At 35.2% G+C, this 13,323-nt stretch overlaps 1 protein-coding gene across 7 annotated transcripts in view; it reads left to right on the top strand.

Annotated features, from left to right (window-relative positions):
• Positions 1–13,323, top strand: part of LOC125657878 (nitric oxide synthase, brain-like) — a 73,390-nt gene that overhangs the window by 58,406 nt on the left and 1,661 nt on the right. For 5 of the 7 annotated variants that reach the window (XM_048888751.2, XM_048888777.2, XM_048888785.2 and 2 more), the window contains 19 exons: positions 45–184; positions 2,492–2,666; positions 2,985–3,086; positions 7,385–7,579; positions 7,766–7,863; positions 7,958–8,102; positions 8,309–8,413; positions 8,586–8,635; positions 9,052–9,352; positions 9,684–9,822; positions 9,951–10,029; positions 10,177–10,370; positions 10,498–10,667; positions 10,821–11,031; positions 11,141–11,228; positions 11,313–11,446; positions 11,721–11,878; positions 12,019–12,210; positions 12,355–12,510. In XM_048888751.2, the coding sequence (XP_048744708.2) occupies positions 45–184; positions 2,492–2,666; positions 2,985–3,086; positions 7,385–7,579; positions 7,766–7,863; positions 7,958–8,102; positions 8,309–8,413; positions 8,586–8,635; positions 9,052–9,352; positions 9,684–9,822; positions 9,951–10,029; positions 10,177–10,370; positions 10,498–10,667; positions 10,821–11,031; positions 11,141–11,228; positions 11,313–11,446; positions 11,721–11,878; positions 12,019–12,210; positions 12,355–12,510 (2,832 nt within the window). Of the gene's footprint in view, positions 1–44; positions 185–2,491; positions 2,667–2,984; positions 3,087–7,384; positions 7,580–7,765; positions 7,864–7,957; positions 8,103–8,308; positions 8,414–8,585; positions 8,636–9,051; positions 9,353–9,683; positions 9,823–9,950; positions 10,030–10,176; positions 10,371–10,497; positions 10,668–10,820; positions 11,032–11,140; positions 11,229–11,312; positions 11,447–11,720; positions 11,879–12,018; positions 12,211–12,354; positions 12,511–12,721; positions 12,751–13,323 lie in introns of all 7 variants that reach the window. The other 2 variants (XM_048888812.2, XM_056147382.1) reach the window with 2 other exon arrangements.

The following is a 13,323-nucleotide window of genomic DNA, read 5'->3' as shown; positions in this document are numbered from 1 at the left end:
TGTGAGTGTGCCGTACATGAACACGTGACTTGCACTATTTACAGGTTTGTGTGAAAATGGGCTGGAAAGAGAAGGGCGGAATGTGGGATGTGTTACCGCTCGTGCTGCAGGCAAATGGAATGGACCCAGAACTTTTTGAAATCCCCACAGATTTGATATTGGAAGTGCCCATCAAACACCCCAAGTAAGACGTCATTTAGATAATTTATTTGATTCACACATTTAGATGATTTATTTGATTCACACATTTAGATAATTTATTTGATGCACACATTTAGATGATTTATTTGATTCACACATTTAGATGATTTATTTGATTCACACATTTAGATAATTTATTTGATTCACACATTTAGATGATTTATTTGATTCACACATTTAGATGATTTATTTGATTCACACATTAGATAATTTATTTGATTCACACATTTAGATAATTTATTTGATGCACACATTTAGATAATTTATTTGATTCACACAATAGATAATTTATTTGATTCACACATTTAGATAATTTATTTGATTCACACATTTAGATAATTTATTTGATGCACACATTTAGATAATTTATTTGATTCACACATTAGATAATTTATTTGATTCACACATTTAGATAATTTATTTGATTCACACATTTAGATAATTTATTTGATGCACACATTTAGATGATTTATTTGATTCACACATTTAGATGATTTATTTGATTCACACATTTAGATAATTTATTTGATTCACACAATAGATAATTTATTTGATTCACACATTTAGATAATTTATTTGATGCACACATTTAGATGATTTATTTGATTAACACATTTAGATGATTTATTTGATTCACACATTTAGATAATTTATTTGATTCACACATTTAGATAATTGATTTGATTCACACATTTAGATGATTTATTTGATTAACACATTTAGATGATTTATTTGATGCACACATTTAGATAATTTATTTGATGCACACATTTAGATAATTTGATGCACACATTTAGATAATTTATTTGATTCACACATTTAGATAATTTATTTGAGTCACTCATTTAGATAATTTATTTGACTCACATAGATTCATTGTGTAACACCATGGAATGCATAAGGATGTTGACAAAAATTATGCAAGTCTACATGATTTTCCCCTAGAATGCCAATCTTTTAATTATGATTTGTATGTCCTAGGGATAGGTCTTTATGTGTGTCTCTATCTGCCGCAAATTTAAATCTAACTTTTGAGTCAGACTGTATAAATACTGGTGAGCTAAAAAGGTCAAGGTCAAAGCTTTGTGGCAGGTTCTTGTGACGGTCAAGGTCATATACCGCGGTTAACGGATTGCGACCGATAGTATTATTTCGCTGCCTACTTTCTGGTAAATTTCTAAAAGTTAAATTTTTAAAATAAAAATATAGATATTTATATGAATTTTCATGAAAGTTGATTTATTTGACAAAACAAAGAGAGACAACTCAACACTATAATTTGGATTAAAGTTGCACATTTTACTATAGAAATCAATGGAAAACGGGAAAAAATATAAAACACCCCCCCCCCCCCTGTGAAACACAAATTTCTTTTTACAGGTATTATAAACTGTCATTTAGCAAATTTAGACCAAAACTTTGTTGTTTTAGTGAGAGGGTGGGGGGATATGTTTACAGATCAAAACACAGCGAAAATTCCCAATCGCATTTTCTTTTAGCTTAACAAATAAATTTCCAAAACATAAAGATTACCCATTTTTACTCAATAATATAAAGTAATTGGATAAATTAGATTTGAATTTTTAATTTATTTGTTGAAATAAGCATTTTAGAATATACATATATGACGTTTTATAACCTGATTTCAAGGAACATATTTTTTCTACTCCCTAATCTAAAGGAGTTGTAATAAGGACACTTAATTAATTAACATTGGTATTAAAGTTCATAATCAATTACTAATGAATTCTACTTTGTATAAAAAAAAATCTCATTAGCAGTATTGCAAAGCCTTTGAAAATATACAAGTTGAAAATGTAGGCGGGAATCCAGAGTTAACGTGCGCAGTTCTTTGTCACAACAGTGTCTAGGTACGGGGGAATAGTGTCTCGCAAGCACATCTTGATTGAAAAATATATTAATTTTCAGCTTCAGATTTAAAATAGCTTAAGACCCGACTATGCTGTATTAAATTTTAATGAATAGAAGTTTTGTAATTAATCAACAATGTCGGTAAAATATCCTTGACTTATCTAACTGGTGGAGTTTTTTGTTAAAGTCATTAATTTTCGCGACTTTGCCCTTTCGATTTAATAATACATCAGTTTGGGTCAAACTGAGATATGCACTTGTTTAAGCTACACCAGGTGGAGGTGTTAGAATATAACTAACTTTAAAGTTTCAAGCCCCCCTGTGGTTCATTTATACCATGCTGTAAAAAACAAATTAGGACAAGTTTCGCTAAAACAATTTACAACCAAATTTTAATTTGACATTTTTTTCTGTACAGATTTCCCTGGCTGGTAGAGATGGGAATCCGCTGGTACGCACTGCCTGCCGTGTCTTGCATAATGTTTGATTGTGGAGGACTGGAGTTTACAGCCGCGCCCTTCAATGGCTGGTTCATGGGGACAGAAATCGGTGCCCGCGATCTGTGTGATGTTCAAAGATATGATCTTCTGAAAGTAATGCATTTCATTAACTCCACGATAGTGATACCGTTACGATGCCTAAATCATCAGACTAAATGGATCCTTTACGTGTTTATAAAATTCTTTATTGGCTATAAATTTTAAAAGTTTAAAAAGAATAAATAGAGTATGTGCTTACTTAGTCGTAAAAATATAGAGTAACCCAATTTCATAAATGTTAATGTCTGATTTATTTATTACAAAAATAAAATCATTTTACACGTAGGTTTTGTTCTTTTGTAAAGGTGGTTTATCCCCAAAAAATCATTTTCACATAAATTTCTTTTAAAAAAAGTTTGTTTATACTTACAGCCTATTGCTGAAAAGATGGGATTAGATACCAAGAAAAGTTCATCCTTGTGGAAAGACAGAGCTTTGGTGGAGATCAACATAGCAGTGTTATATAGCTATCAGGTATACATTATGTGTTATAAACACGTAAAACCAATCACAGCAATTAATTAAAATCAGTGAATTAATGGTGATGTCTAATTTAAGTGGTAGTATAGAAGAGAAAGTGGAGTGCATCTCTTAATGTACCGAGGGAGAAAAAAATCGAATGACATTGAAAGTTCAACACAATACATAAACAAAAACAGTAGCAGGTATTTAGTTTTACACGAGCTAATTTTCAAAGCGGATGTAAAAACAACAAAATCGATCAATTCTGCCTGTGAGCGTTTGGGATGTACATCACAGGATCTTTATTGTAGATTTTCTTTCCCCTAGCTTTGGAAAATAAGGAAAATCTGAAAATAAAATCATCCCCATTTTAAGTGGGTGAATGTTTTCTAAAAATAAAATGTCGTGATTAAATTCTTGGTCCTTTTAAAAGTTTAAATGTTTTCACCTGTCTGGATAGGTCAGCGAGTTAAGGTGTTAAACGGGTTAATATCTCTATAAAATAAAAAAAAATTAAATAAATAAGCTTTCGACTGACAAGATCGAGCGTTTTTGGTTCACAGGGGTTTTAATCTTTTCTTGATGATTTGAGACTAAAATTACAATTTCTCGATGCACAAGACGATTTTTTAGAGTCCCAATACCACGCTTGATCACACACGCCTTATTTTGATTGTGTGTGGTAGACCTCCTTAATGATCCTGGCGGCCGTTTCACTAACCGATCGTAGATCGTAAACGTAGACTTAAATGTGAACGTAGCACGTACGACCGTTTCACTAAAAGTTACGATTTGCGATTTACGATCAGTATTGATCGTAACCCTACGAGTGGTCTAGGGTTATCGTAAGTGCTCCTACATGCACGTAAATGAGCAATATGGCCGCCATGCTGGCCCCGTCTGAGATCATTTTGTGGTAGTATTTACCTGATCGAGTTTGTTTATGCTTTGTAGGAAGAAAACAATCACAATGACTTGCAGTCTGCTTTTGCACAAAAATATTGAACAGTCCGAGCCCGAATCTTAAATCAATTAGAGTTGTCCTTCTTTGTTACGCACAACCACAGAAATGTCAGTCTCGCAGGGGTCAAATCCGTTTTGGGCCCGGGCTCTGTGATACTACAAATATAGTAAATTCATTGTAACACAGAGTTCGGGTCCAAAACGGGCCTAGCCCCTGTGACCAGTCTGCTGAAATAAATGTAAAGGCAATGCAAGAATTCATATTTTAAAAAGTGAGGGGGGGGGGGGGGGTGGTGGTTCAATATATCAAACTTTGCATGAAATAGTATCGAGAACAGTTGTTAGAAAAGTAATAGGAGAGGGGGGGGGGGGTATAGCTACATATGCCTGCATCACCGTTAGATTACATGACTGTATATTTAACATTAGGCAGGATACAAGACATTAATATTCTCATGTTCAGAAATTAAGTTTCTTTAGTAACAGTAGATTTAATGATCCGAGACGTTGCGATTCGACGTACTCAGCTATTTTTTTTTCTTGTCAGATCAATACCTTTGATGCAACTGACTAACTGCATAATACATACACATTTTAAGGAAAATATGATAATAAAATGACTTGGTGATGGGAGAGGGGTTAAAATCCCAATTTTGCAAGTGGATTGTTTCTGTAGTTTTATGAAGGTCGTTAGAAATTAAACATACAAACTAGACCTATATGTATACACATACAAGGGAAGGGTCATTATCGAACCCTTGGGGTTCCGACCTCTTTTTATAAAGTGCACACCCGTGGGGATCCGGGTTAGAATAGGTCCTCAGTACCTCTTGCTTGTCGTAGGAGGCGACTAAATGGGGCGGTCCTTCGGATGAACTGCAAACACTGAGGTCCCGTGTCACAGCAGGTGTGGCACGATAAAGATCCATCCCTGCTCAATGGCCTTAAGCGCCGAGTATAGGCCTAAATTTTGCAGCCCTTCACCGGCAATGGTGATGTCTCCATATTAGTGAAAATTTACGAGAGGGAAGTTAAACAATATAAAAATCAATCATCATAAAGTGCAATATCAATAATAATTTTTAATAAATGATCTGGATTATACATCATCACGTAAAGACGAAAGTTAGCATATGCTTACATGCCTAAACGGAAAAATATATATAAAAGACAAACGCATGGGGAAAATAAATTTCAAGTCATTTTAGGAACAAATTGAGCCCATGATTTGTTTGAAATTGATACAAATAAGTGAATAGATATTCATTAGTGTTACAGCGTATTTTACAACAATGATTAAACGCCGGAGTACATATCCATGGTTTGATGCAGGATAAAATTTCCTTTACTTGTGTGCAATTTTATTTTCATTTTATTATTTCCTTTTATCAATATAATTTCATTTTCTTATTTTTTTTTTTTAATCCGTTGAACATAGTTTACTTATTGATGGAAATTTGGCCCACAAATCATGATCGATACATGACATTCAAAATTCTAAAATGTAAATCTTTTATGTTATTTCTTATATCACCCCTCCCCCCATTTTAGTTACATGAAAGTCAATAAAAATTATTCTATCAATTGTTTAAACATTCTAGGAATTTTCTTTGTTACACTAGAGATCGGGCTCAAAATTTCCATTATTTTTGTTGTCAACTTGCATGGGGTACTGCAGACGATAAGGATATATTTAAAACCATGAGGAAATAATTAATGAATATTTCTGTCCATGGTAGGATTAATTTTAAATCTACCTCCATAGAGAAAAGAGTTCTAAAAAGTCAGACGTAAATCGCAATCGTAAGTGTTACGACTACGATAGGTTTCGTGAAACGCTCGTATACGTGCGAGTCAAATGATCTTAAACGTAATCGTACGTTTACGATCTACGATCGGTTAGTGAAACGGCCGCCAGTTCTCGTGCTCTTTCCACTGATTTCACGACGAAGGCGCATGCACGTATAAACGATGAAGGCACCTGATTGTTAATACTGTAATTTAAATTGTTTAGTGAAGTAAATTTTGCAGATCGAAATGCATCCATTGAGAAGTAATAAATAATTACAGCAATTGTAAGCAACCTTTAAAGAAAACAGTAAACGTTTTAAATTGGTAAGATGATGTTCGTAGGTTAAGGACCCTTAATACTCAGGGGAACTCCAAAACTGTATCCATTAATGTTACATGTATAAATAAATCATCCTTAGAAATTTCAGAGAGCCTTCTGGTTTTCCAATATGTGAATACTTTATCTCAATAAGGTGACCTGATTAGTGCACGCATTATTCTTCTCCAGGGCCTTCCAGTTGATACTTATATCGTATATACTCAAATAATCATTTCAAAAAGAATCTCAAAAGCATGAACACAAAAGCATGTAATAAAGCTCTGACTACAACCTATTACTTTTTTATGATTATATATCAATAACAAAACAATCTCAAAATCTAATGTTCTAAATTGCGATTAAAAGACATAATTGTGTAGAAATTTTATACGAGGAAAAAAAGCATGCTTAGATACATGTAGTGGCAGGGAAGCTGATTGTATTGTTTACTATCAAGAACCAAACAGTTCACAGGTTTAACGTTTTCACATAGAATAAATAAACATAAATATAAACAAAAGTTAAAATGTATTTCTCTACATTATTTTCAAAAATGTATGGAGACTGAAATATTCTCAAGTGTAACGGTAGTTTGTCACACATATATACAAAATAACTGAGTTAATTCAAGAAAAGTGCGTATTGTTTCTATAAACCAGAAAATTATATGAATAACACAGCAAAATTTTATTTACTAATGTTGTTTTACTTTAAAAGACATAAAAATAACAAATAACTCGATATAAAATTATATAGTTCTATTCAAGGGCAGATCACTCTAAATACGAAAAGCACACAAACGATATTCCATCTTTTATTTGGGGAATAATTTCAGTTTCATAGCTCCTATATATTTTTTAAAAAAATAGTCCACAGTTGGCAAGTGTTTCAGTGAAGTACACATATATAATATATTGACTGCTGATCTGTAGATGTGGTTTCGTTCGAGACCAGCAAAGGCTTTAATATTTTAAATTACTTTCTACTAAAACTGCATTTTTATTAGGTAAGATAAAATTGAAAGTTTTAAACTTCAAATTATTTAAGTACATATCCTCCGCTTTTCATCCATATCAGATTTCTCTGGTGTGTTATTCCATCATTGTGTGGTATATATAAAGGTTCCATTACACACACACACACACACACACACACACAGAGAGAGAGAGAGAGAGAGAGAGAGAGAGAGAGAGACTTTATACATCATTTTAAAGCTCTATTCACCTGTTTATTCCAGCAACTTGGTGTTACAATCACTGATCACCACGCGGCCTCGGAATCTTTCATGAAGCACATGGAGAATGAACAGAAGGCGCGGGGTGGTTGTCCCGCGGACTGGGTGTGGGTGGTCCCTCCCATGAGCGGTTCCCTCACAGAAGTGTTCCATCAAGAGATGTTACTATACAAACTCAAACCTTCTTACGAGTATATGGTCAGTATTATACCTGCCCACAACTAAAATTATACTGACCAACACTTTATTTCGTAAATACTTTCTCTAAGCATGGCTACAATTTATGGGAATCCGGGAGAAATCGGGTTGTTCGTGGTTCCGTTTTTTGTACACATTACTAACTATTGCAGCAAAATATTGTTAAATAAGTGTATATTTTACTAGGACGATCCATGGAAGACACATATATGGAAGAAAGATCGTGACAGAAAAGTATCAGGTGACCGACCTAAGCGCAAGTTTGGCTTCAGAGAACTCGCCAGGTACGGTAGCTCTGCGGGATTCAATATATAGGTGTAATAAGTTTTCACGGATTTGTATTCAATATCTATACATTAGCAAAATATCTTTTTTCAGGGCGGTTAAATTTTCAGCTAAGCTGATGGGTAAAGCATTGGCAAGACGGGTGAAGTGTACGATACTGTACGCAACAGAGACTGGGAAATCAGAGCGGTTCGCGAGATCTCTGTGTGAAATCTTCAAACATGCATTCGACGCTAAGGTGATGTACAAGTCTGCTTTCAAATATATATAATTGTACAATTTTCCAAGAGATTGGTCAAATTTCCTCCCAGGAAAATGTTTTTCGCCATTTTTTTTTTTACGGAATTTCCACAGCGTCTATGTGTTATGTTCTGTTAATTTGTATGTACAGGTTATGAACATGGAGGAATATGATCCTATTGTTTTGTTAATTTGTATGTACAGGTTATGAACATGGAGGATTATGATCCTATATACTTGGAACATGAGCAGCTGTTATTGGTAGTCACCAGCACGTTTGGTAATGGAGACCCGCCAGAAAATGGTGAAGTACGTCACTTCAGATTTTTCCTCAATAAAATTGACTTGACGTGTTTTAATTATGCAGTTTGAAGTCAAGTATGTGCAATTTAGGAGAATTATAATTTGAAGCACCCCTTTATTAGACTATGGAAATTAAAAGATCTTTATCAGGTTTATCTTAAATATTTTTTTCCCGCAGGCTTTCGCTAAAAGTCTCCATGAAATGAAAACTCCACAAAACACTCAAAAGTATGTATGACAACAATATCATATACACAAAATACATTCATATCAATTAAACTGTAATATCAAGTGATGTTTGCTTTCGCTGTAACCGTTGTATATCAGTAGATAAATGCTCTAAAGGTGTTGTTTTAATGCATGTTCATGTGTGCTATCGTTTCTAAATTCCATTACGATGTTATTTATGAAAAAACCCTTCCAATGTACAACTAGCATTATACTGATGCAACTCCCCTCCACTATTTTTTCTTGGTTAATTGAAATCATTTCGGAATGTATTAGTACACAAGTCTACTTTGCATAAAAATTTGATGGTAGGCAAACCAAACATCCTTGAGAAATAGTGTTTGAATGTTTTCAATCAGCTTGTGAACAATACCAAGGCATGTATGCAGTTAAATAAATATCGCTTTCCGTTTTAGTGGGGAACATATGTTCATGTCCTATTTCAAGATGAGTACCCCGAGCGAATCAGACGACCACGGTGATACGTCACAAGATGCGGCGGGAAACCTGGACGCAGACGTCGGCCCGCTGGCTAACGTTCACTATTCGGTCTTTGGTCTAGGCTCCAGAGCATACCCAAATTTTTGTGCCTTCGCTCACTTTGTTGATAATATGATAAACTCTTTGGGAGGTATGAGAATAAACAAAATGATGGAGGGTGATGAATTATGTGGTCAGGAGGAATCGTTTAGACAGTGGGCAGAGGAAGCGTTTAAGGTACTAGTACTCAAGTACTTAATGTCATCATTACACTGCTTTTCCTTACTAGCCAATAAGTTTTAACGTCCGCATCACACTGCTTTAGGTTACAAGTCAATAAGTGTTTAACATCAGGACCACACTATTTTACATCACGTGTCAGTGTTTTACGTTGATATTGCACCTTTGACTAGTCAGTCAGTACAGATCGAAGTACAGGTGTATGTCACAGGCAGCAGGGGGATTTCTAAGTAGTTAATCTAACAAAAATCACTGCTGAAAGGTTTATTTTTATACATTTCCTTCCAGCTTAGATTAGATACTGTAGCATTGCTATTTAATTTGCCAGGCTGCCTGCGAGACATTCTGTGTGGGAGATGACACCAGTATCAGCGAGGCCACCAGTTCACTCTCCAAGACCGACTTCACTTGGTCCCCCGGGAAATTCAGACTTACGCCTGCTGACAAAGAAACCAAATTAACACAAGGTGGTATTTATGGACTATGGTGAAAAACATTTTTAAAAAGTTTTACCTATTGTATGCTTTATTAGATTTATGTGTGACTGAAAAATCATTTGTACCAGTTTTGTTTATTTGGATTTTTCTATCAACAGCTTTGTCCAAGGTTCACAATAAAGCAGTGTTACCATGTCGACTGATGGAAAGAACTCAACTACAATCACCTGATTCAAAGTACGAGGACTTACACAAAAATCTATAAACTATTCTGATCTCATCCTAAAGTACTGGGTCTGTTGAATTCGCAGAAATTATTTCTTTCGTAAATATAAACATTTACATATCATAGCGTACAGCAAACTGTCAAATTTTCATTTTCAGCCGACAGACAATCTTAGTAAAATTAGACACATATGGCGCCTCTGAGCTTGCATATGTACCTGGAGATCACGTGGCCATCTTCCCGAAGAATTCTCCAGATATGGTAGAATCCATTCTCTCTAGGCTACAGAACGCACCATCGGGAGATCAAATAGTCAAAACCGAAATACTGCAAGAAAAGTCCACTCCTTTAGGTGAATTTCATTACATACACTGTGTACATACCCGGTCACGTGACACGGATGATAATCTCTGAACAGGAACATATTTTTAAGCAAAATATTTTTTCTTCGCTAACCATGACTGATTTGATATATTTAGGTTCTTCAAAGATTTGGGAGCAGGTGGAGAAGATTCCAATATGTTCACTGCGCACGGCTTTTTCTCGCTTCCTGGATATAACCACGCCCCCTTCCGTTAATATGCTGAAGCAGTTGGCATCACAGGCGACACGGGAAAGCGACAAAAACAGACTCGAGAACCTCGCAAATGTTGGTTTATAAATACCAAAACCACTACACAAAGATCTGAGATTCTCTTGCCTTCTTTTAAAAATAATCACCAAATTCAGACATTGTATTTAAAAGCATGAAAGATATCTTTGTATGAGTTCATGGGTTAAAAATGATTCTGTTTTAAATCAGGACATCCACGCATATGAAGACTGGAAGCATGAACGGAATCCAAATCTAGTGGAGGTTTTTGAGGAATTTCCCTCCCTGCGGGTTAACCCCACCCTCCTGATGACACAACTCCCCCTGCTTCAGCAGAGGTTCTACAGCATTAGCTCCTCCCCGAAGGCTTTCCCGGGAGAGATCCACGCCACAGTGGCTGTGGTCAGATACAACACAATGGGTAAGGTTACTAAACAGACCATCCAGTGCTAAACAAGAATCCAAATTCTTGAATCATATCAGAAAAACAAATAAAAAATATTGCAATAATACGAGATGTTCTCCCAAAGGTGGAGTTGGTCCTGTGCATGAAGGAGTGTGTTCATCCTGGCTGAATAAATGTGATATCGGTGAAACAATTCCCTGTGTTGTTAGGATGTAAGTAACAGAAAGACTGCATTCAGTTACAAATAAACACGACTTTATACACAGCTTCTGTCTGATATTACCTGCTCTTTACAGGGCGCCAAGTTTCCATCTTCCAGACGATGCCACCCTACCACTTGTAATGGTGGGTCCTGGAACCGGAATTGCCCCATTTAGAAGTTTCTGGCAGCAACGCAAAATAGAGCGCGAGATGCTGCCTCCCCCTTCACGTACGTGCACTCCAAACATAGAAGCTTTCTGTACTTTCATGTATCAAGCACTTCAAGTATTCTGTAAGCAGTAACGTGCAGTATTCTGTAAGCAGTTACGTGCAAATCAAGCATTAAAGTATTCTGTAAGCAGTTATGTGCAGTATTCTGTAAGCAGTTACGTGCAGTATTCTGTAAGCAGTTACGTGCAGTATTCTGTAAGCAGTTACGTGCAAATCAAGCACTAAAGTATTCTGTAAGCAGTTACGTGCAAATCAATTCAATACTTATTCAGATGGAGAAAAGAAGGGTTGGGGCGAGATGAGTATGTATTTCGGCTGCAGACAGTCTACCATGGATCATATCTATGAAGCTGAATTAAGTGCATGCGCAAAGGAAGGTGTTATATCTCAGGTCAATGTTGCCTTATCGCGGGAACCTGGAAAGAAAAAGGTATTAATAGTAACATACTATTATATCCTGTATATATCCGTTGAACCAGTTTCGTTTGATAAAACTTTGAGCTGCACTGTGTACAACACAAGTTAACGATGTGGTAATTATAAGATAACGTCGCTCTTGAAATTTTTCAGCAATATGTGCAAGATCTCTTAAAAGGCAACAGCCAACAAATTTTTGACAATATAATGAAGGAGGGTGGACATTTCTATGTCTGTGGTGACGTAGGAATGGCGTCAGACGTAACGACAACTCTCTCAAAAATAATCCAAGAACACGGTAAAATGACGTCAGAGCAGGCTCAGTCCTACCTGTTGAAACTAAAAGTAAGATTTAAAATTATTTTTGACAACGCAACTCGCACAACTTTTAAAAGAAAACGAAGTTTTAAAATAATTTGTTTTCTGAGGTGTGGACACCCCTCCAGTAACGACAGTTTGATGTTTTCAAGTATTCGATTATTTTCCTAGGAATCAAATCGTTTCCATGAAGATATATTCGGTGTCACCGTCAAAGCGGAAGCGACAGATAGGGCACGTGACCAAGCGAAGAAAGCATGGAAGTATATCAACTCCACAAATAAAGCAACTCGAACGGATGAAGTCGTCACTCGGATTCCATCGGCGGTAATCCATATATATATATGTATACACAATATAAAGTTCTTTAATAATAAACACGATAAAAGATATATTGGCATTATACATATATTTTTTGCAAACAAGTTTTATGTAAAGGCACTGAAAACTATACATGTACTATGATAAAGAGTTCTACGTCAAATATAATTTCCTTGATGAGCATAATTATAAATTAACTCCATGTTGAATTTATCAGTCTTCTGAGGAAAAATAGGTAAACTAAAAGTATGTAAATAGATTTGTTTAATGGTATATATATTATTTTGCTTATACACATAGCAATTTATTCTTTTCAACATTTAATTCTGGTTTCTTTCAGTAAATATATATTTCTGCATGCTAATAATTTACTAGTCTAGAAAACCACTTTGTTTCAAATGTTAACGTGTAACACTCTTTCCATTACTCTCCAAGATACATGTATATAACATGTGTCTAAAGATATACCACGTATGTAAGCTATATCACTGTACTGAGATAAACAGATTGCTTGTATGAACTTTTATATCTCCTTTAGCTTTTAAATCAAAACTATTTACATGTAATGTATTGACAGTATATCAGAGTTGTGTCCTTTTAACAAAGGACGTGGGGCGGGGCAGTGAAAACACACCGATCATATCCAAAGTCAATACACAGGGAATCTTTTAATTAAATAAACACTATGTTTTCCAAAATAAAATTTAGCAAAGGATGAAATTTGAGGTGACTTGTAATCAATTCTGTGGCCTACCAATAAAACGTCGTCCAGTGACAATCAGAAATTGTGTGAGCCTTCGTTTATGGTCTTGGGGCCAG

Source organism: Ostrea edulis, chromosome 1 (genome assembly GCF_947568905.1).
Source record: "Ostrea edulis chromosome 1, xbOstEdul1.1, whole genome shotgun sequence".
Classification (NCBI taxonomy): domain Eukaryota; kingdom Metazoa; phylum Mollusca; class Bivalvia; order Ostreida; family Ostreidae; genus Ostrea; species Ostrea edulis.
The sequence above is the reverse complement of the archived record's forward strand: the minus strand, read 5'-3'. Positions and strand labels throughout refer to the sequence as shown.